Below are 24,473 nucleotides of genomic sequence, written 5' to 3'. Positions count from 1 at the left end.
CATCAGACACACCTGTGGTAAGCAGACATATATGCAGGCACATAAAACTAAAACTTTAAATATATATAAATATATATATATTAAAAACATATGGAGAGCATTTGAGGAAGACACCTATTTCAATCTCTGTCCTTCATAGACATGTTAACATGTGTCTACATGCAGCCTCATACATGCTTGCACACATCCTCATGTAGGCATACATACCACATACACGCCCAAAATAGGGGAGCGAGAATAATTTGTGTTGACCATATGTGTGCAGATTTATTTGTAGACTTCTCTTTTTTATTGTTGATGATTTGTGTGCCAGTTATTACGCCAGTACCATATTGTCTCAATCCCTATAGTTTCACAGAAAATCTTGAAGCCAGATTATATGAGTGCACCATCATTTCCAATGTTATTTTGGGTCATCCAGGCCCTAATATTTTCATAGATATGTTTGGAATCAGCCTGTTATATTCTTACCAAAAAATTGGTCACTGCCATTAAATTTCTAGACCAGTTTAGATGAATTTGGCATTTAAAAAAGAGGCTATTTTTAGTCATTTGTATGTGTGGGTGTGGATCTATGCACATGAGTGTGCGTGTCCACAGGGAGTAGAAGTGTCTGAGCCCTTGGAGCATGTGACTTCTGGGACTCAGACTTGTGTCCTCTGGAAGGGCAGCACGTGGCTCTTACCCACTGGGCCGTGTCTCCAGCCTCTAGATATGATATTTGAGCCTTATTGACTTTTGCACCTATGCAGAAGTCTTGCTCCCCATTCATGAGGTCTCTTGCGCCTATGAGAAGTCTTTCTCCCCATTCATGAGGTCTCCTGCGCCTATGTAGACGTCTTTCTCCCCATTCATGAGGTCTCCTGCGCCTATGTAGAAGTCTTTCTCCCCATTCATGAGGTCTTTTGCGCCTATGTAGAAGTCTTTCTCCCCATTCATGAGGTCTCTTGTGCCTATGAGAAGTCTTTCTCCCCATTCATGAGGACTCCTGCGCCTGTGCAGAAGTCTTGCTTCCCACTCATGAGGTCTTCCTTGCTTTCAGGAGCAGTTATTATTTTTCAGTGTAGCAAAAGGTCACAAGACATGGCAGCGTTGGTTAATTTTACTCACAAGCATTTTATGCTTTTATGCAGATATATAGTATTTCTTTTAAATTCATTTTTAAAAGATCATTTCCCCCATAGCATAAAACAGCAGTTACTTTTGTACATGTTGTCATTACATCCTGGGACATGGCCACGCTGGCGTCCTCTGTCTTTGGGTTGTTTGGGGCACGTGTTCGCGCTGTCTTGTAACTGCCATGCCGTCTCAGGTTGATCATTCCCATCTTCATGCCTTCCTTTTCTCTTGCTCAGTTGCACCAGCTGTGACCACTGACAGAGCGTTAAGCTGACAGGGTAAGTGTGGCCATGGTGCTTTGTCCCCAATAGAGGCCAAAGCAGCTGGTCCCCCACTGTTTAGCTGCAGGCTTGCCACAGTTCGTCACTGACTTGCTTTGTAGATTGAATGCATTCTGCTGTGTTTGTAGTATACTGAGAATTTCCAGCATCGTGGATACTAGATAGAAGGTGGGTGTGCTGTCTCTGCATGTCCTGAGCTGATCACGACTCCTCTCCCTTTTCCATCTGGCTTTGTGACTTATCTGTATTGGCGTAAATTTTGTCTCTCTTGAGTTGATCTTACTAGATCATGATGTATTGTATTTGTCTGTATTACCGAATTTATCTTTTTAATATTTCAAAAGAGCAGTCAGCAGATTATGTGTGTGTGTGCACACGTGCATGCGTGTGTGCTATTCAGTCAGGCGTGGTTGTGCACGCCTTTAATCCCAGCACTCGGGAGACAGAGGCAGGCAGATCTCTGTTCAAAGCCAGCCTGGTCTACACAAGTGAGTTCCAGGACACCAGGACTGTTACATAGAGAAATCTTATCTCAGAAAACAAAAACTAACAGACAAAATTCCTGTAATGTAAGGGCTGGAGGGATGGTTCAGCCTTTAAGAGCACTTGCTGCTGTTGCAGAGGACACAGGTTCAATTCTCAATCGATTGCCCATAATCCCAGCACCAGGGAATCTGACACCCTCTTTGTGACTCCATGGGCACCTGCATTAAGGTGCACACACACACACACACACAATTAAAAACTAAAAATTCTTAAGTATAGCTACGAAGAGATGTTCCCAGTCCTGAGATGATATGATGTGCATTCTCTTCAGGGACCGCCGTTCAGCCTGGTGCACAGCGGTGCTTTAAGATTTCCTATATGACACACTGCTGCTTGATTCCCGAATCAAATGAAGTAAGCTGACTAGCAAGTACTAAGAAGACTAAGTTAGCATCTTTGATTTTGACCAACTTAATTTTTTTTTAGTACTGCTTGAACACGAAGTGAAAACTTATTAACTGAAACTAAACCGTCCCCAGTAACGTAAATTGTTGTCAGCTTTTATAAATGGTTAAAATAAACAAGTTTGTCTAACTGTTTATTTGAAAAATTCGGGAATGAAGCCACTTGGCAAGGTAATTTGTGGCTAATTGGCTTTTGATGAATTGGTCATTTGACACATTGATTTTCGGCCAACTGGCGCTTGGAGAATCAATGTTCAGCCTGGGGCTGGGTGCCTGGGGCTGGTATGAGGCCCATGGGGGCGCCAGGCAGGCTGAATGCTAGGCCTACCATCCAAACACCACCTTCAGAAGGTGATCCCGGAAGACCTAACCATCCTCCAGACCTGAGCAAGGTCTGCTTCCAACTGGGTGATTTGAGCCTTCAGGGACTCGGCTAATACCAATCCTTGGTTGGTTTTTGTATGAGACCCTGAGCCAAGGGCCTTGCGATAGCAATGACCTCATTTGATTGCTGCTATGAGCCTACACAGCAGGTGTGATCTGAGCTTTACAGATAAAGGATGGGCACACGCGGAGGGCCTGGCTAAGTCGCAGAGTTCACATCCCAGGCCAGGTTGCCTCTCTCTCTAAAGACCATGTTCTTAACCTTGGGACCCAAACGGACCTGCTGTATGTAGGCCTTGCCCTTAGTCGACTCTGATCTGCCAGCTCTTTTGTAAATGTTCGCTCTGGGCTCTGTTATAGCCTCATAGTAGCGCCTGCTCCTGCACCTCCACTTGAGGAAACTGAGGCTGGATTAGATGTGAGACTCGGTCAGGTTCTAGCATCCCCGCGGAACAGAAGGGAGGCTGCTTCTGATGCCTCTCAGGCCTTCCACCTCCAGCCTGAGCTAGGGACTTGTGCGTGTCTTCTTGTCTCTGGCACTGGGACTAACCCACAGGCCCTGCCTTCCACCCCCAGCCCTTCCTTGTTTATATCCCCGTTAATGGGCCCTTGCAGACCAGCCCAGCTGCCGTGGGAGAGCCAGGGAGCCACCTGGAGCTGTGTCTGCTGCAGAATGTTTACGGTGCACGGAGCCAAAACGAAACAACATCCATCTTGCTGACTGGTCACAAACACTGCGCCCATTCATGACCAGGCAGTGGATGGCCCTGTGCTTGGCGGTGAGCTGACACAGCTCAGCAGCTCGCAGGACAGCAAGAGGTTGAAGAGAAGGCAGGTGGGCTTGGATGAAATCACACCCGGGCCCAGGCGGCCCTCATTCCATTTACTGCTCACCTATTGCTCTCACCAGATGTCATAACTTGGCGCCCTGCGACGGTGGGGTTGTCTGGAGAGAGGTTCTTAGTCCCCGAGGTAGCTTTCCAAGCATAGGTCAGCCCCAGCCCCAGGTCTCAGCAAGGCCTGAATGAGGTCACCTGTTCATGTGAGGTGCCACGGCCTGTGACAGCTGCCTGGCAGCCTGCAGGAGTCCTGCCTCTAATAGACCTCGCAGTTATTACGCTAGAGTGCCGGTTTACACCTTTGCCCTAGGAATCTCCATCCTAGTATGACTCTGTGATAGCATTGCCTCCTCTTTAAGGGTCCTGTGGCTCGCACACAGGCCCCTGAGGGCAGAAGCCGTGTCAGACACACCCGCGTGTTCTGAATGCTCACAGAGTTCGGTGACAGGTGCATGCAAGCTATCTTTGGCCCAGATCAGGGAAAGAGGGCAGGCACCCAAGCCAGAACAGGAAGCTGCTAATAGAGAAGGTCCCCAGCGTTAGGGCTAGAAACAGGAAGAGGAAGCACGGCCAGGTCCTGACAAGCCCTTCTTCGGGGTCACTAAGCCTTTTGGTGTGTCACAAGGCTGGGATCAGAGGAGATCAACACTTGGGAAGTACCTGCAGTCTCTTCCCTGTGGTTCATAGAAAAGTGAATGAAGGCCCAAAGCTGGGGAGTTCGCAGGCTGGAAAGACCTAAGATGCTCACCCTTGCTTTCTGCCCAGGGTTTCCCTGGACTCTGCCTTACGTTGGAGGCTGGGTACCACATACAGTTATGGGAACAAAGCAGAGAGCACAGCAAAGCCTCCCCAGAGGTCAAACTTTCTCCCCAAATGTCCACTCTTCGCAGCCAGTTGCTTTCCTGTAGCCCGCAGAGCAGGGGCAGGGTCTTCTCGACAGCACCCGGAACAGAGCTTTGGGCTTCCACTCCCAGAGCCCACTTCTGCTTGCTGTGAAAATGCGCTCTGCTCAGGGATGCTCTTGTTCCCATCTTGTCCCTCAAGGGGTTTCAGTGGCTCACAGCCTGTGGAGCCAAGTGCTGCCCTGTGCCATGAGCATGTTAGATCAGAAACAGAGATGAATGAATGTGTGTCTTTCCACAATGCCAGAAATGACTGACTGACAAATAAATTCATAAGGTGCAGTGGTTTTAATAGCAGCGGTTTGTCAGGTGATCCCATATACCTTAGTCATCTGGCCAAGGCAAATGTGGGTCCTTTTATCCAGTCTTAGTCACACAGGTAAATATATCTATATCTAACATGTGAGTTACAGAATGAATAAAAGTTAAAGGGTGTAGGCAGAGACTGCTCTTTCGTTCCTGGCTGCTCAGGACCCATTAATCATACAGAAACTATATTAATTGCAACATTGCTTAGCCAATAGCTCAGGCTTAACTAACTCTTACATTGTAAATTAACCCATTTCTATTAATCTGTGTATCGCCATGAGGCTATGAATTACTAGGTAAGGTTCAGTTCTGGCATCTTTCTCCTTCGACAGCTACATGGCACCTCCTTAACTCGGCCCTCTCTCTCTCTCTCTCTCTCTCTCTCTCTCTCTCTCTCTCTCTCTCTCTCTCTCCCTCCCTTCAAGCCTGGCTATATTCTGCCTTGCTATAGGCCAAAGCAGTTTCTTTATTAACCAATGGTAATAAACTATATTCATAGCATACAGAGGGAAATCCCCACATCAAAAGAGACTACTGGAGAAGTCCAGAGGTTTCAGAAGCAGGCTGTCAGAAATACATATAGAGTCTGTATTGATAAGCTATCAGACCTGAGGCAACCACAGGGAAAAGCTACTGCTATGGAGATCCAGCCACGGGAAAGTTGGGATTGGGAGTGAAGATACAGTCAGCTTTAGAGACAAATGGGCGGAGCAGGATCCAAAGCAGAATCAACAGGACCAAGTTCAGGCAGGCAAGGCAAGCAAGCGGTTAGTCCAGTAGGCCATGTCAGCAGTGGGAGAGCATACTGGGCTGAAGCCCAGGATAGTCAGGGCTTCCCTTCCTGCCCGTCCTTGACACACAGTGGGCGTCACTGATGGGGGTTGGCAGGGTTGTGCCATCACCATGATAGGCACTTCACAGGGTCCATATGAGGGAGCTCTGTTCTTTTCTCGGTCTGGCAGGTCCAGTAAGTTCTTGGGTCTGGCGTCACTGGTATGATTTCAGTATGCCCATGTACCCTTAAAGTCTCAATGCATCCCAAACAATTTATGAGACAACGCCTTTTCTACTCTCAGAAATAAGTCTAGTAAGTCCATCTGTACTGCATGGATAGTGCCAGACAGATGGGGGTGTTTGTGGGTCTTCCCAGGCACCATCAAACACCCTCAAAATAAAGTCAAAAGCTGCTTATAAAATGGAGCCTCTCCGGGTTAAAACCGGTCTCGCTGAACATAGTGGACAATGAGGACTACTGAGACCTCAAGAACTCCGGGTTAAAACCGGTCTCGCTGAACATAGTGGACAATGAGGACTACTGAGACCTCAAGAACACTGGCAATGGGTTTTTGATCCTACTGTACCTATTGGTTTCGTGGGAGCCTAGGCAGTTTCGTGGATGCTCACCTTACTAGACCTGGATGGAGGTGGGTGGCCCTTGGACTTCCCACAGGGCAGGGAATCCTGATTGCTCTTTGGGCTGACGAGGGAGGGGGACTTGATTGGGGGAGGGGGAGGGAAAGGGGAGGCGGCTGTGGGGAAGAGACAGAAATCTTTAATAAATAAATAAAAATTAAAAAAAAAAGAAAAAGAAATGGAGCCTCTCGGGATAAGAGCCTGTTTACACAAGAAAGAGTAACTTGATAGTAGAGATCATGGCTTCAGTGGGCCCTACACCTGTCATCCTGAAGGGCTTCTGGGCTGCCTGGTCTTTATAAACGGGTCTTCTCTAGTCTCCGAGGCTTCATCTCCCTTGACATTGCTCAGTTCAGCATTGATTCTTTTAGTCAGTGGTTCTCCCAACTGACATTTGGTATTCTTACCTGCCCAGTGCAAAGGCAACTCAGAGAGGACGGGGACACTTAGTCCAGGCAGAGCAAGCGTAATCAGAACAGGGCTGCTCTGGGGAAGCTGTGAGCAGCCAGGCGCCATGAACTGCAGTACCATGGCGGGAACTATGGGGATGGGCTTCTGCATGGAAACCAGGCTGAAGATTGGTCTTTCTTGATTGGCTCAGCAGTTATGTCCTAGGCAGTGGGAGCACAGAGGATTGGGATCGTGGGGAGACATGGCCACATCTGGGCCAGATTTTTTGTTATTTAGAAAGATTGTCCTGGCTGTGGTAGGGTGATTTAGGGAGGAGAGGAGATTGGTCCAGATGGAAGATTCTGGCTTTAAGAGAGGCAGGATTGGTAAGGATAAGAGAAGTGGGGGAGGCTGAGGAAAGGAAAAAGCTGAAATGGGCATTGGCCTGGGCCAGGGCATGGCATTGAGTCCATCTGCAGGCTTCAGTCAGTACCTAATACCTGTGCCAAGGCCCTGTGTAGGTACCTGAGGAAAGCCTGGCTCTCCTCTCCTCACACCCCAACACAGATCTGGACTGCCAGCTTTCCTAGCTGGGCAGCTTGTATGGAGCCATGTGTCTGCCCTCTCGTAGGCGTCTCCAAGTTCAGGACCTCGTCACAGAATAGACCTTGGGGTTCAGGGAAGCCAGACCCAGCCTCCTTTTTGGGGTGCCTCTGTGGAGTGAGACACCCTTGGCCCAAAGCTTGACCCTGCCATGCTTGCTTTTGTGGCCTAGGGAAGATCTGGCTTTCATAGTAGGCCTGGGTCAGAGATTGCCTGCAGGGCATCTTCCTCCTCACAGGGCCCTTCTGTATGGCCTCCTTTCATTCCTGAGGACTCCCTCTACAACGTGCCCTGCCTGCACTGCTGGTTAGACAAACTCCATAGAATGCTGTCATTGCGACCTAAAGACAGAATGAAAGGGAGGTAGGCCTTTAAGTCCTGTCTTTCCTTGTGAGCATGCTCAGACACCACTGGCCCGGTGAAGTTGTCAGCTGTCACACCTGTGTGCATCGTCACCCTGCTTGGTGGCTGCAGACACAAAGTCGCAGGCAGAGTGGCTGAGGTGACGTGATTCTCTGAAATGGTGAACAACCCTTGGGCAACTTCCAGACAAAACACAGTACCGTCTTTCCCTAATTTACATGCAGTTCCAGGGCTGGAAATTTTAGTGGATATTACAACCATGAAAAAGCATTTTGTTTTCTGTGTGAAATGGACCTATGTTCTGGCTTTCATAACTGGACTGCTTGTTTACAGATGTTTTGAATATCTGGCATGATACTGAACAGTTAGCTTAGGACTGACCCACCCCTTAGCAGGAAGTTGGTCTTTACCCCACTGAATGACAGGGGCCGCCAGTCACTGTGACCACCAGAAACCCTCCAGTGCCTTCCACTCTGCTTCCTGGAGTGGCCCTCTCCCAACTCCCGTTGCAGTGATGCCTGGACTTGAGGGTGTAGACTGAAGAGCTGGGGGAGAGAGTGGGCGAGCAGCCACCCCCCCCCTATCACGGGGCTTCCTGGGGGAGGACCCTCAGAGCTGGGTGGATTCAGATCTGGGGTGGAGCTAGTAGGATTTCTCAGACGCCAAAACTGTGCCTTGCCCTGCAGGCTTTCCCAGCCTTTGGACCAATCTGTGGGACAAGTAATCTTTTCCACAGAGGACAGAATTCTGAGCCTTTTCTGAAGGCCAAGGAGTCATTCCCACTTCTTCCTCCCAGGCCACATCTTGACACAGCGCTGTTTCCTGGAGGTGGGGATGCCCTCCTTTATGGGGCACTTCTCTCCTTGGCTAAACCCACTGTAAGGGGGAAACACAGTATGCATTTCCTATTCCCAGCCTATGGAGTGGGGAGGGAGGGGTGGCTCATGCCACTGGCCATCCCCAAGAGAGCATCTTAAAGTTCACGAGTGGTTTCTGCCAAATGTGTGCCGCTCTCCCTCCTGCCTGCCATCATAATGTCAAAATCCTGCCAGGGACTGACTGTATTCTCTCATAGTTACTGATCCTTCTTGCAGACAGGAGGCATGGGTACCACATCTCCATCCCTACTGTTGAACTGTCTGGAGCTGGCACCCTGCTGCTGGCCCATCATCCTTCTTGGGTTTTACATGTTTTCCAGAAGTTAGAAAGAACATTAATAGCAGTCTTAAGAAGAACAACATGGACATAGGAATTAACTATTTAGCTTGCTTAAAAGGTGGGTTGTAAATACACACCTCTGTTAACACCCATGGTTCTAGACTTGCTGTCCATCCTCGGATTTTATAGAAACCAACAGCCATTTCCTCTGCATTTCTTACCACCCCATTACCGCCCTTGCTTTCCAAGCTTGGCTAAAAACAAGTGAGTTTTGGTGATCATTATTGTCCTCCCTGGGTATCTTGAGACAGACAGGACAAGTGTCCAAAAATATGCAGGGGTAGGATCAGAGAGCATGGAGCCTGGTATCATTGGCTCTTTAGCCCATCTTAATGGAGATGCTGAGCTCTGTGGACCTGTAGCATCACAGGTGAGAGAAAGATGAGCGCTAGGTTCGCAGATGCATAGAGAGCTCAGCTTTTCAGTTTTGGGACCATGGTCTCTCCATGATTAAACATAACCTGAGAGCTTTAAGAAGGGTCTGGATTTATTTACTAGGTTGCCCTTCTTCTTCTTTAGGAGGGTCTCATATTTGTTGAGGACATGTTTCCTTAGGTCCCTGGAGGGTCCCTGATTCTCCAAGATCTCCATTGCTACAAAGAGGCATTTAGCATCTTTTCTGCCTGACTTGGTCAACATCCCTATAACAGGAACCGAGGTGTTCCCTGAGAAAGAGGATCCTGGGCCTTGAGAAGCCCTGGCAGTGTATCTATTCCAGTAGCCAAATGTTTCAGGCATCTTTTAGGAAGTATCAAGATAGCCTTCTATTGGTTGCTTGTGGGGGGGCCAGGGCTCCAGGGGGAGCTTGAAAACTGAGCAGCCTGGAGGACAGTCACTGACAAGCCAGGCAGCAGGAATCTAATGCAAGCCTTTGATGTGGCCTCAGGATTGTTTATTCATTTCAAAAACAGTATGAAGTATTTTGATATGTGTAGTAGAGAGATTTAAAGCCTATTTTAAAATATATACCCTGTAAATTTTACCTATGTTTGTGGAAAGTTGTTTGAGATGGGGCAGTGCCTAGAGTCATGTGACCTATTTCCTCTGACCTAAAAGGGAGCCCAGAAAGTTAGAAACTCTTAGTCCTAAAGCCACACCTCTGGGTCGCTGCCCTTCTTTCTGAAGCCTTCTCGGTGCAAAGCCAGACTGGAGCCCATGACCTGTCATATCTGCCACTCCCTGCTCGGGACCAGTGGCTTCCTGCCAGGACAGACTAAAGCCAGCACTGTTGTCACCACAGAGTCCTGCAGGACAGTTCCAGCTTCTCCTGTGGCCTCACTAGCTTCTCTGTTGCTTACGGGGCTCTTCTTCTCATGCCTTCTGTGCTCCTTCTCCGGAACACCGATTTTAGGGCCTTTGCTTGCTATCACCCCACCTAGAATGCACGTCGTTCCATGGCCACGTGGCTTCTGCCTCGCCTCCCCTCGACCCTGCGCAGACAGACCTTCCCCTACGCTGACTGCCCTGCATCTCCTCGCTGTCTAGCTTCTTCCCTTTGTTTTCACTCATAGCGTGTACTGTCTACCCGGTATGATAGGGTTAATTTATTTCTTTGAAATGGTCATCTCTCCTACCAGAAGGCGAGTGCCACGCAAGTCAAGGTTTTTATTTCTTGCTCAGCACGTTTATGGCGCCCAGAGCGGAGGGAAGCTGGATTTCTGGTGCCTCTTCCTGGCACACAGCTAGGTATTCAGTGCGAGTGCGTGTGTGCTCATTGTTAACATCTGATCTATCAATTCCTTTTCCATTTTTTTTTGTATGGATGTTCATATCCCGCCCTTTCCTGGTGTTTGTTTTTGTGGCACTGGGGACTAAGCTTGAAACCCTGAGTATTCTAAGCATGTGCTCTGCCACTGAACTGTATCCCCAGTGGCCTTTTTGTTGAATGGAACTCTTAAAAATGTTTTCTCTCGTGAGGAAAATTTTTCATAAGTCCAGGAAAAGCTATGGTACAGTGCCTTGTGGAGAGGCAGATTCTCCTACTCCACGTTTGCCATCGGCAGCTGCTCGGTCTGGTGTCCAGCTCCTTCAGCGGGTGTTGAGGGCCCCCTCTTTCACAGAGGCCGGGCTGTCAGAGGGCATGCTTGGTAAATGATTCTCTCATAACTGTGAGACAGTCTCAGTTCCTGTCTGATACACACTTTGGGAGTAAGAGGCCATTCAGTGAGAAACGCATGTGAGCTGGAGGAGAAACCACCCAAACACCGTTCACAGACTGCGTGTTTAAGCAGCTGAAGCTTTTGAATCGGACTTTCTGCGTTGCGGTGGCGTCTCACTGTATCATGTCTAACGCCTATCAGATTTCTGTTTATTTTCTGTAGTTGGCGCAACCATTCTTTTGGTGGGCATAGAAAAGGTCTCCTGTTCTTTTCTATTACTAGTGGCTCTAAACTGTTAAACTAACGGAGTTTTTTTCTGGGTGGGATAGGATGGGGCAGGAGAGAGGGAGGGGAGTATAGGCATGCACATGGGGAGGGAGGGAGGGAAGGAGGAAGGGGAGGGGGGAGTACAGGCACTCATGGGAAGGGGTGAGGGAGGGAGAGGGGGGAGGACAAGCACACATGGGGGAGGGGGGGGAGGGAGGGAGGGAAGTATAGACATGGGGTGGGGAAGGAGGGAGAAGGGAGGGAGCAAGCACACAACACGAAGGGTGGGGAGGGAGGGAGGGAAGTATAGACATGCCCATGGGAAGGGGTGAGGAGGGAGGGAGGAGCACAGGCACACATAGGATACTGCACATGCATGGGTGTTGTAGGGGAGTTTTTAGGAGTGTATGCTCTTCTTCTGCGTGTTAGGGATCAAATGCAGCTGTCAGGCTTGCACAGCAAGCACCTCACCCACCAAGCCATCTCCCCGGCTGACTGCTGATTCTCAGCGGGAATAGCCAGGTCATGTTCGAGGAAGCAGGAGTATTGCTGATAGCGTACAGGGATGGTGCCCTTTGGACAGTAAGACCGTGCTTAACACTGTGCATATCTCTGGACTTAGAAAATTATCCTAAGGCTATAAAATATGAATAAATGTAAGATAGATGATCACAACAAGACTGGTTTTCTCTTTTCTAAACATTTTAAACTATAACTATAAGGAATAAAGTATGGACAGCCGTGAAATAGGAACTACATGGTCATGACAATTATTTATTAGAAGAGTATTTTCGTATCTGGCGTGTAACAAAATGACTTGTATCAGGCTGCGCTTCTGCCTTGGTCTGTCCTGTGCTGTTGCCGTCCAGAACCTGAGCAGAGGTCGTGTACACTGAACAGAATCATGACTTGTGGTTCTGGAGGCTGTAGCTGTGAAATTCGAGGGCATTTGGGGGCAGTTTCCTTGCCGCTTCATGTCGTGGCAGAAGGCCGCGCACAGCTAGGGCATTAAATAGGGCAAGAGAGAACAAGAGGGCGCCAGCCCACTCTGTGTGATGCTGACTAGACTCCCCCTACAAGAAACCCTACCCCCAGAAAAAGGCGTTATCCATGCATCCGGGCAGAGCCCCTGTGAGATAAACACCTGCTGCAGAGTCAGCTCTTAATACCACACAGCAGGAATTAAAGTTCAACATGGTGGGCGTGCATTTAATCCTTAAAGACATTAAAGAGCCACCAAGCAGCCAGGATCTGAAAGATCAGCGTATGGGAGAGAAGAACAGTGCATTGAGGTGACGGTGACACTGGGTGCCACACCTTCCTGTCAGGCATTCACCGTTTGCAAGGCATGCAGAACACTCAAGGAGCCTTTTGCAGCCTTACTGTGCATATAGCCTCTCGGTCGGAGTTTAGGGCCCCAGGACATTCAGAGCCTGAAAGGCCGCTCCCAGGGAGACAGATACGCTGAAATCTGTCATCCTGCGTTGCTTTTTCTGTCCCTCATGTTTGCTGGTGCAGAAGAGGCGTAGGCAAAGGGCAAGAATGTGGACAGAGCCCGACAGTTAGAGGCCGAGAAGCTAGACAAGCTTTCAAAGGCTTCGAGTTCTAGAAAGACAGATACTGAAGTTCAGAGTCCAGAAGGAGAAGCCTGACATCCCATGCCTCCAATCAGAGCCCCTGAAGGGGGGTGCACCCTACGAGAAAGGATGAACTAGACGCACGGCAACAGAAAGCCAAGGCTACGCAGAGATTGATAGGACCAAAAGTGGGGAAACACAGCACGGGTTCAGAAGTGGTCCTGATGCAGGAGATAGGACCAAAAGTGGGGAAACACTACACAGGTCCAGAAGTGGTCTTGATGCTGGAGATAGGACTGAAAGTGGGGAAACACAGCACGGGTTCAGAAGTGGTCCTGATGCTGGAGATAGGACTGAAAGTGGGAAACACGGCACGGGTTCAGAAGTGGTCCTGATGCTGGAGATAGGACCAAAAGTGGGGAAACACGGCACGGGTTCAGAAGTGGTCCTGATGCTGGAGATAGGACCGAAAGTGGGGAAACACGGCACGGGTTCAGAAGTGGTCCTGATGCTGGTGTTATTGGACACAGGGACATGGACAGGGCAGGACAGAATAGCAGAATTAAAATAAGGGGGGGGGGATGAATGTCAACAAGAATGTGTTGTATATGGGGGTGGTGGGTGGAGTTGAGTCCTGTGGTTTTTGCTCTGCCAATGCAGGAAAAAAAAAAAACTTACCTAGTTAGATAGTAATATGTCAAGGTTGTGAGAAGTAGAGCAAGGCGTATCTGATGAGCAACAGAGGCAGAAAACAGAGTCATAAGAGCCACTTAATATGAAAGAAGTTGAGGATGAAGAAGAAAAAATACAGAATAGGTAGAACAAATAAGTTAATAGTAAAAATTTAGATTTAATTCAGAACACAGGGTAATAACATTGAATATAAGGAGTGTAAATGGACTAAATATTCATATTAGAAAGACTGCCAGAGTGCATAAAGATTGCTTCATAGGATATTGTATTAACAAGCTCTTTTTGGCTGTAAAAGGTGTTAAACACTGTAAGAATTAACCTATTCTCAAGTGCTGAGAACTGCTCCCCTGTTCTGCTTGAGGTTCCTGGGTTTCTAATGTTATTCTCACGTCAATTCTCTTTGCGACATAATAGCTCCTCCTTGAACAAGTTGGCTTCAACCAGTTCCCAGTGCTACCCATGTCCGCATGCAAGAGAACCGGGGATGCTCTCTCCTGGTTGTGAAGTAGAAGCCCTAGGCTTCTGACCTAAACCAGCTTGTCTGTGCTAGTCCCTAGCTGAGAGGACTAGACCACGCTGATTGGCACGGGGGTAAGGCTGAGGGCAGATGCAGTGCACAGTGCCTGCCCTGCCTCAGGATCTGCACTGGGTACCTCGTGTAGTGTGGCAATGGTTTCAGCTTCATATGCTGTGCCACAGAGAAGAGGAACCGTGTGCTCTTCACAAGGTCACAGAGCTGGTCCAGACTGATCCCAGAGTCCACTGCATCTGCCAGCAGACCCTCCTTTCTTGTTTTCAAGCTCTATGGATAGGGTTCATCTTCCTGTCTCTATCATCAAGGGGAAGGGATGGATTGGATACTGGGGTTGTGGCCTAAGTGTGTTCTCTTCCTCCAGATTCACGTGTTGCAGTCCTAGCTCCCCAGTGTGGCTGCATTTGCAGTAGAGAAGTGATAAGGTTAGGTAGGTTTATAAGTGTAGGGTCCTGATGAACAGAACTAGTGAGTTAATAAAAAGACACCGGAATGCTCGCCACTCTTTTTCTGTGAGCATGCGCCAAGGCCAGGCCATGCGAGCCCATGGTGAGAAAGTAGTGTCTGCGAGCCATGAAAAATAGCCTTCACCAGAACCCAAACTGCCGGAGACTTCAATCTAGGCCTTCTAGTCTCTACACTTTGAATAAAATTCAACTGTGCAACCACTTTGGCTGTGTGCTTCTTATAACACCTGCAGGAGACTCACACCAGGACAGTGTTGGGCTCTTTGCTTCTTGTTATAGCCACAGGAGACTCACATTGGGAGAGTGATGGGCCTCCTCTTCTCTCCATGGTCTTGATATGGAGCAGCCTTCCTGGTATGGCGGAGCTTGCCTTGTATGCTGACAGTTGTTTATCGTGGCGTGACCATAGACACATCCCATACTCTGCCTGTGTCATGGACAGAGCCAAGGACTGCACAGGACAGATAACAGGAATGTCATTAACTTTGGTATTTATTCATCATTACATGGAAAAGACAGAGCAAGAAGATATGTTGATCATTTTATCATCCTGATTTTTACAAGTAAAAGCAGTATGCAGATACATGGGAAGGAACTGCCGAGCTTTTTTTCCCCTTTGTTTTCTCTTTCTTTCTTTCTTTCTTTCTTTCTTTCTTTCTTTCTTATTTATTTATTTAATTTTTTTTGAACTATTTTCTCCATGTTCAGTGTGGCTTTCTGGCTAGTAGCCACTGACTTTTTCATTATTGCCTATCTTTATTTTTATTTTTTTTATTTTTACAATTAGTACGTAAAAATGTGAGGAAAGAATTGGTCCTTCCGTGTGTCTGTATGTTTATGTTCATGTGTGTAACCATCTTGGGCTGTCTGGCCTGGGATAAAGCTGCGGCTTTGCTCAGTTTCTGTGGCCGTGCCATCTTGAGGTGAGCTGGCTCAGGTTTTATTGGCCTGAGTCCCTATAAATCTAGCTTAGCTTTAAAGGGGGAATTTATGGGGTTCTTGTGGTCTGGGATAAGAGACGATGGGCGGCTTTAAGCCTGGAGCAAGACTTCAGCCATCAGGAGCTGCTGCTGTGGAGGCCCTGTCCAGGTTACAGGCCCCCTGGTAGCCATGAATACCCCAACACTCCAGTAAGCGAGTGGGCCTCGGCTTTCTATCTTGCTCAGATGCAGAGAAACCTGGCCTTCTGTGCCTCGCTGCTTCTCCTCCAGTTGACCCAGCTGCACGCTGGGGTTCCACGTGTTAAGAAAAGAGGCTCTTCTGTGCCTCTTCTCTGTCCCCTTAGGTGAGCTCCTCACTGGGTCTGGATTAGGAGGCCCTGAGTCCTCTGTGCTCTGTGATGCCCCTGCTGCTTACTCCTCACATGAGGGGAAGCTGAGGCTCGGCATAGCCTGTGCTCACTCACACTCCTGGGGAAGGGCTGCTGGCAAGGCATGCCGGGCCTGAGACTGCTCTTTTGTGCTCACTGACGCTCACTGCTCAGGAGAGCAGCCTTTATCCCCATGCCTGTCAAGAGACCAAAACACAGGAGCCTTTTCAGAATGCCAGCTGCACCAGAAGCCACGCCAGGGGTCCTGCGTGCATTTGTCTCCTCCAGTGTGCACAGCCACCCCTCAGCTGAGATTCTGAACCCCATTTTGCATAGGAAGAATCAGATGTAGAAGGGAAAACCACTCACCCCGAGTCAGCCATCCAGAAAGTCAATCAATGGTGGACTTGGACTTTACCTTCGGTGTGTGTGCCGAGATTGTTCAGTTCCCCTAAATGACACTGTCTGACAGAGGAGGCACCGGGGCGAACTTGACAGTTCAAAGACAACCACACTCTCAGCATTTCCAGCTGCCTACCTGCTGGATTAGATGAGCAGGCCCCCTCCTCCTCCGCAGGGCCCCTGTTTTCTGTACGGAGAAGGTTGGGCCAGTTCACAGCTGGAGCTAGGCCTGCTAACAGCAGTTCTGAGACCAAGATCTTTGTCCTGGGGCTCTGGCAGGCTTTTGCGGGAGGTGGAGCTTTAACTATTCCTACAAGCCAGTGTGCAGCACAGCCAGTGTGTGTGTGTGTGTGTGTGTGTGTGTGTGTGTGTGTGTGTGTGTGTGTGTGTGTAGGGGATATAATCCAGCTCTAGGGATAGAGATGAGATGTGCAGTGTGGGGCCTGGACCATGTGCACTCACAGGGCTGCCAAGAGCTGGGTGGTGGGGGAGCTCAAAGAGGGCTGAGTCCAGAGGACGTCCTGGAGGAGAGGAACTTCCAGGGGTCTCTGGATTGGTAAGGACATGCCCTAGCACAACATTGTGAGAATGAGCCATAACACCCAGATGGATGGGTGAGCCCAGGCTGTGGGGCCCTTGGGCCAGGCTGGAGCCCCATCCATCAGTGTGCTCACCAGGGCTAGCCTTGTGCTGAGTGGTTGACTTTCCATTGTCAGTGCTACCCTTAAATGTTTCCCCACTTCGCAGATGTAGGAAAGGATAGCAGTTCCGGGTTGAATCCTTGGCTCCTTCGGTGATCATCAGACTAACGGCCGTGGTTGTCTTTCTTATCGTGTGATAAAAAATACCTGTCCAAACTTAAGGAAGTTTAAAGTTTCAGCTTACAGTTCCAGCCCCTGACTGACAAGGCAACATGGAGGCATGAGAATGAGGCAGCTATTCACATCGTGGAAGCAGGGAGCTTGGGCCAGAAGCCAGGCCTCACAGTAACCCTCAAATGCCTGTCCCGAATGTTTCACAACCTCCTAAAACTGTACCACTGGCTGGGGACCAAGTTTTCAAATATATGGGCCTGTGAGGGACATTTCATACTCAAACCATCACATCCCAAGAGCCAAGGATCTGTCTTCTGATAAAATCCTGTTGGAAGGGCAGCCCCTCTCCTTCCTGTGTTTGGGTTCTGCCATGGCATGGTGGAGTAGCCATGGCTCCCCAGTCAGCCGCTGGTTGTCTGCTTGTTTGCAGAAATACTTGGCTGACTAGGTGGCTAAGTCACCAGGCACTTCTGACCTCTGCACTTGCTGTGTGGACTTGGGCAGCTTACTTGCTGTGTGGACTTGGGCAGCTTACTTGCTGCTCCGAGCCTGCCTACCAGCTCCTGAGGACTGCAGTGAGTCTCACAGTAGAGTGTGAAGATTTTATATAACCTTGTCCCTGGCCTGGTAGCTTGTTGGTTCTAAAAAACTTGCTTGTTGGAAAACAGAAATCAGTTATCATTTAGGCTTTTCTGGTCCCTGCAGATGGCTGCAGGTTACTATAGGAGGCACCCCGGGCCTTGGATGCTGAGAGTGACAGGTTTCTGCGCAGTGGAATGTTCTCGTGGGAGTCACTTTGGGTGTGGTTCTACTTTATATTCAGGGTATTATGGTAATGTGCAAAGCTTCTGGGTATACCGTGAGAGCCATTTCCTTCAGACTGACTCACTGGGGTTTCATTCAGGCTACTGAACCCTGCATTTGGTGAACCCTAAGTCTGGGAGTTTGTCCTTCAGAGTCTGGCTTTGGACCATCTAGACCTGGCCTGCCTGGGGATGAACTGCTTCTTAGAGCCCTGCCTGAGCTCCAGGAAGCACAGCACAAGCAACTAGCATCGTTCTTACTCTTCGAGTGTTCAGTATAAGCTAAGACTCCATCATATGTGTCTCCCTTGTCACCACAACCCTGTGAAGTAGGTGTCATGCAAAAAATCCGAGGCCAGGCCAGGAAAGCAGACCCCATTTCCTACTTAGCTTCAGAATTATGAGTCCATGCCCTGCTGATCCTTTTCCTTTTGGAGCCTGTTTCTTCGTATACTCACAGAACAGATGACCAGTTCCAGCCCTGACTCTGAAGGATTTCTCACCATTTGTCAAGGGGCTTGTGCTTGGAGAAAGCCAGGATGTAGGTTCCATTCTTGGCTTTCATGGCCTAGAAGGAAACACAGCTACTAGGTGCCCCATTTTATCTGGATACCCCTCCATTAGGGCCACAGGGCTCTAGCTGGACAGCTCCCATCCTCCCACTCGCCATCCTCCCTCCTGGAGACAAACATGACCAGGAGCAGGCCTATTCTGGGGTCTCATGATGCCCTTGGGGATGGAGAAAAAGACTCCACAGAGAGGAGATGGTGCCTACATTTGTTCTGTAGACATATCTCTGGGGGAGAAATGGCAGCTTGTGGTTTGATGTCCAGCCTCTGAGGAAGCGGGAGACCTTGAGCAGTGGTTGCTAGGTGACCTTAGGTGACCAGTCATCGACTCTGATGCTCAGCTCTGCCAAGTTCAGAGGTCAGATCTTCCCGCTTGGCCTAGTGGAGGACAGGAGACAAGGACTTGAGCAGGCTTGCAACAGCAGCCAATGCCAACTTTGACCTCAGAGCCTCTCCCTTTCTTTCCAGCATCACTTCTTTGTTTATTGCTGGGAGGGCTCTCCCAGACTCCAGCAGAGAAGCAGCTGAAAGGTCCAACCATTCCTTCATCTACTGTTTGTTGCTGATGACTCTAATCAGCTCAGTCTGTCTTTCCTGTGTGATCTTGGCCAAACGGTTAACCCTATTCTGTCTACATTTACTGTTTGGGAACACTTGTTGGGGGCAGACGAGGGGGGGATGGGACAGACAGAACAATACTTGGGTTTCAAAGTCCAAGAGGTCTGAGCTTGGATTGTGTCTCTGAGCCTGGTCAGAGCTGGGAAAACAAAACAAAACAACAACAACAACAAACTGTCTCAAGCCTGCCCTTGGATGGGTACCAGGAGGCTTGAAGAGGAAGGACTGGATACATGCAATGCCTATCACCACTCCTCCACTAGCCTGTCCCCACTGCTCCTTAAGTCCACCTTCCTTCTCCGCACTCTGCTTACAGGAGGAAGTACATGACCCAGATGGCTCTGAGGGTTCTGGAAGGAAGCTTAGAACCACCCTAACCTCCAGGATCTGGGAGAGATCCTGGCAGAACAGCCCCCATGATGCTCTCTGCTCCAAATGGCATTAGTGGTCATAAAATTATCCACAGTTTTTGGAGGCCAGTCCCAGGGTTTGCCTCAGTGGGACAATAAAATCGCATGCAGAAACGATCTGGAAAAGGCGAGGACGGCCAAGCAGAGTCGGAGTTAAATGAGCTGCAGCCTGCTCTCATTAACTCGGGCCATTCACATTTGTTACCAGGGATTTCTTTTTAATTAAAAAACAACCAAGTTATTAAAGCATAACCCTAAGAAGGGCTGACTGGGCAGCCGCCGAATCCAGCGGAGCGAGCGGTCCACGCAGCAGGACAGGCCGGTGCCGCCAGGGAAATGGCGTGGAACAGATGTTATTTGGAGCACTCACCCAACACGGGGCCTTGAAAGTTGTGCCTTCTCATCTGTACACTGTCAAGTGCTTTTCAGAACTGGGGAGAGTTAGTACTGTCTGTCATAGCCACCTGGTCTCAGCCCAGCTAGGACTGGAAGTGCTGTCTTAAAAGGCCACTCACTTCTTATCACACAGAAGTTACGGTGTGGGGCTGGGGGCTCGCAGACCTGAGACAAGAACACAGCACAGATTTCTAGTTGTGTGCTCTTGAGTGATCAGTGTAATTTGCATGAGCCTCAGTTTCCGCAGGTATGGAAATAAGTAGAATCGTATCCCTTTGCCAGGCCGTGGGGAATCCATGTCTTGTACGTAGTAGATCATAGGTGGCCTCGTTGCTGTCTTTGTCCTTAGTTTAGGGGTTTCCTGTTTCTTTGCTCAGGGTTGACAGTACCTAGACTACTTGGACAGTCAGTATAACATTTTAATCTTTCAAAGTACTGCATAACCCAAGAGTACTCTTTTTTTTTTTTTTCCCTGGGGCTCCTGTAGGTGCTAGCACCATGGTATCTGAAGGAGCAGAGGGTCAGTGCACATCGGGACGGGCCTGAGTTGTAGAATGGGTTCTGGGAAGTGAAGAGGCTCATGCCGTGATCCTCATGTTCCAAAGCATTACCCCCAGAAGTGACAGGGCATAAAGCCGAAAGGAATATTTTCCAGAGTGATTGCCCTTGTCCGTAGATGAGCACCTGTGGTTGAGGGGGTGAGAGAGGCTTATTATTATTAGCAAGCATATCTGACATTTGTGTTCACGTTACGGGGTTTTTAGGGCCATTCCACATACTGCCTATAAGCAGACAAGAGTGTAGAGAATAGGATAGCTGGGCCATCAGAGAACCACAGGACACAGAGATGGAGAACCATACTGACCGCGGTGTGATGGGATCTTGAAGTAGTATAGAGGAGGCTTTGGTATGAAGTGGCCCTAGATGATAAAGTTGGGCAGACACCTCCTTCTTGACACATGTTCCCCAAACACCTCCACTTCCAGGCCCCCTGCTGCAGCATCGTCTCCCAACCTCTGAGGCACATCCGGGATGGCAACTCCCAAGTCCAGCATGTTAGAACCCAAGCCCCTGCCCAGCATCTGAGTTCCCACTCTGAGGCGGTTGTAGATAACAGCCGATGGGCATTGAGGAACCATCTCTTGGGCTCACCAGTGTGTCTGACTGACAGAATTCACTGTTTGCCGACAGTCATTCAAGCAATGGAGCTTAGCGTGCACACCTGAGAACTGACGGTTTTTAATCACAGATTCTGCCAAGTGATTTTGGAAACCAAATAAGGTGTCCCAGGCCTCAAATGCAGCAAGGCGTTCAGATGGCCTCAGGGCTCTGTCCTCTTCCCAAGCTCCCTGGTAGCTGTTCATTCACCTGTCTCTTCTTTCCTGTTGTTTCCACCTAGTGAACGGGAGCTACGGACACTGCCCAGAGAAGAGCCTGCTGGACCTGGACCTGCCCGAGGGTCCCAGCCCCTCCTGCCACCAGGGTCTGTTTCTCCCTGCAGGGACCCCACCTCCCCGGGATCATCCCCCTGTCTGCGAGAGGCTGCTTCATTTCCCCCACCCTAACAGGTATGTGTCTATTCCTTCCACCTCACCTAGTCTGGCTGGCTAACGGGTCACACAGAGAAACTGAGACGCAAAGGGACCAGGACGTGTCTGAGTCGGTTGGCACAGAGATGCCTAGTGCAGGCCCTCCTTGTTTTCTCAAGAGATTCTAGGGGACACAAAGATGGCTTCAATGAGGCGCATGTCCCTGTTTCACAGGCTGAGGTGGCTCCATGTGCATGTTTTTGTGGGCGCACACTACTGATCTTGGGGGCAGCATGCCTGGAGCCCACTTCATGGGCATGAGGCTCTGGATACTGGCCCAGATCCTAGTTCGTGCTCCATTGCTCCACCAGCCACGTAGTGCCTGCCCTGTGCCCAGTGCTGGGCCAGTGCTGGTGTCCTTGGGGTAGGGGCAAGGATCCCCATTCCAGGAGTGCTGAGCATTACTAGATAGGAGGACACTGAGAATTTTGATTTCCTGTGGTCTTCTCTGATATCAGCAAGGCTTCTGTTTTGAAAGAGTTAATTCATTTGGTCAGGCTGTCATAATAAATGTCATAGATTGGGTGGCTTAAATAAAAGACATTTATTTCTCATAGTTCTGGGGGGCTGGAAGCCCAAGATCAAGGGTTGACAGGTGTGGTTTCCCCAGATCTGTCCCCTTGGCTGACAGGCAGTCACATGGGCAACCCTTTATCTCTGGGGTCTGTGCTCCTATCTTATAAAGGAATCAGACATATTGTAGTAAGGGCCTTCATAACCCCACGTAGTTTAATTTCATGCTTAAGGCCCTGTCTCCAAATGTAAGTATTCCGAAGGTTAGGCTTCTGACATAAATTGGGAGAGGCTAGTCCAGCCCATAACAGGAATAAGTATCTTTTAGGCTTTAATTAGTGATAGTCACGTGTTTCTATTGCCTGCATTAGTCGCCAATGATCTGGCAAGACATGTTCCTGGGAGTGGGAAGGGGAGATGAATTTTATGTTGGACTGTGTGGGCTGTTTGTTGCTTTAATTTTGCTAAAAAAAAATAATCAGAAGCATCATTTATCCCTTTAAGTATCATTTTGACAGTACCAGGCATGGGAGAGTCTGTATCAGAATCCTCTACTGGTTCAGTGTCGGCTCCACAACCTCTGATTGGCTGGATCTGAGCCGACACTTTAGTTTCCCTCATCTTCTAAAAGAACATGACTCCATTCTAGACCATGCCCGAGCCCAGGCCTGCCTCTCTGCAGTGGGCCTCCCTCTGCATTCTGTTGTCCTTCCTGTCTCTAGCCCTTGCTCTTCCGCCTGGCTTGGTCACCTTGCCTGAGCCCCTAGATGTGAAGACCTCTCCTCACCCCCCACGCCTCTATTGCAAAAACTGATGGCTCAAGTTGAACACCTTCACAAAGAACCCAAGACAATGATCCAGAGGAGGTCTATGCCATCGACTTAGAATGTTGATGCCCTAAAGAAATGATACGGTTCTCCCAGTCAGCATAGTGGTAGGATGCTGGCTTCCCAGGAATGGCATTGTGAGCGTGCTGGAATAATGACTCAAAGACCCAGGCGTCTGCTCTTGCTCCATCACCTTTGGCTTTGGGGTTGCGAGCGTGTTTAAAATAGGAGACACGTGTCCTTTAAAGCTTTGCTCCTATACCAGATAGAACTCAGTACCCATCATTCCACTGTTAAGATAGGAGTCAGCTCGCAGGGGTAGGGGGTACCTGGTGCATCTGCCTCTTAGCCACTGTGCACTCAGGGCCCTGGGCTCATAAATTCTAGAGAGAATAATAGAGCTCAGAACCACCTGCCAGGCCACCCAGGGACAGGGAGAAAAAGCCAGACCCTGCCACACCCTTGAGACCTCAGGCTGGAACCTCACACTCTTCCCACAGAGGACATTCTGATTACTGTCAGTTACATTCCTAACCCAGTCAGATGCTGCAGCCTTTGTCGGTTCATTGACCTGGAGCCATTTGTAAAAGCTCCAGACTGGTGCTTCCCACTGCCCTGTCTGCCAGCCTTTCTCTGCCAGCATTGTGCCCCGCTAAAGCAGCAGCTATGGTGTCATTTCTCTGAATTTTACAAAGTCCCTACTTTCCTGTCGACTCTTTCAGTAGAACTTGGTGCTGGCTGTGGCAGGCCCAGTGTCCCCACCCCTGGGAACGGCTTGTGCATTTGCTCCTCAGCAGAGATGCCGAGGGAGAAGCCCCCAATGGGAAGTTGTTTAGTGTCTAAGAGACAGGCATTCCTGCGGGCCTCCATTCAAGGAGAGCTTGCAGTCAGTTCCGCACAGGAGATGGAAACTGGGCTCCTGCTCCAGGCCTGGCACTGGCTTGCGACTGCGTGATGGCCCAGGCCCTCAAGCCTCAGGTCCTGCTTCCCCCACTGATCCTGAGTGATCTAGGGTGAGAGGCCAAGCTCTGAGTGCCTCCAGCTCTGGCTCTGACTCTCTTCCCCTGACTCCCATTCTCTCCACCCATCGTCTAAGCTCCTGGAGCCAGAGGGGCAGGGACTAGGTCTCAAGGCTGTCTTGGCGAGCTCAGTTCTGCCTGTGGGAGTCATGGGAAAGTGGTTTTGTAGAAGCAGTAATAATGGTACCATGGCCTAACCCTCTCCTTCCCAGGGTGCTAACCCTTAAACCCAGCCATCATTTCCTTAGTTCTCCGTATAGTGGTGTGGTTCTTGTCTCACAGACGAGGAAGCAGAGCCAGACAGGGCATGCTAGTCAGGCTCTGAGCATAGGACCAGGCCTCCAGGTCCTGGAGCAACTCTCAGGTGTTTCCGCCAGTGTCACCCTCCAGGTCTCTCCCATCTTCAGTCTTCTGGTGACAGTCTCGCCCTGATGTTTCTGCCTGTATCCTACCCGGTCACCACCCGCAGTGGTGGACGGGTCTGTGCAGAAATTCCTTTGCCTTTCTGAGCATGGCTTCCTGTAAAGGGGGTGGAAGAAACTGCGGACCAGTCACATGGTAAAGATGGCCTCTGTGGCTAGCCCACATCCTGCCATTTTCATGATCAGGAACAGAACTGTTTGGCTATTGCTGAGGATAGAGGCCCCAAACTTGCCCAGAGTGAAGCAATTTGTCCGACTTTGCCATCTAGAATGGAGCTGACCTCAACCTCAGACTTGGTCTCCTGTCTCCCATGTTCCTCCCCAGAACTGCAGCTCCACATACTCACATCTGAGCTCAAAGTTCTGGGGCACCCT

At 49.5% G+C, this 24,473-nt stretch overlaps 1 protein-coding gene across 3 annotated transcripts in view; it reads left to right on the top strand.

The window, feature by feature from the left end:
* Glis1 (GLIS family zinc finger 1) overlaps positions 1-24,473 on the top strand; it is a 188,454-nt gene that overhangs the window by 96,014 nt on the left and 67,967 nt on the right. For all 3 annotated transcript variants that reach the window (XM_050136333.1, XM_050136332.1, XM_050136334.1), the window contains exon 3: positions 21,128-21,296. In XM_050136333.1, coding sequence (XP_049992290.1) covers positions 21,128-21,296 — 169 coding nt within the window. The remainder of the gene's footprint in view (positions 1-21,127; positions 21,297-24,473) is intronic.

Source organism: Alexandromys fortis, unplaced genomic scaffold, assembly GCF_014885135.2.
Source record: "Alexandromys fortis isolate MF-2015 unplaced genomic scaffold, M_Fortis_MF-2015_v1.1 scaffold_13, whole genome shotgun sequence".
Classification (NCBI taxonomy): domain Eukaryota; kingdom Metazoa; phylum Chordata; class Mammalia; order Rodentia; family Cricetidae; genus Alexandromys; species Alexandromys fortis.
This window is presented reverse-complemented; position numbering and strand designations above follow the sequence as displayed.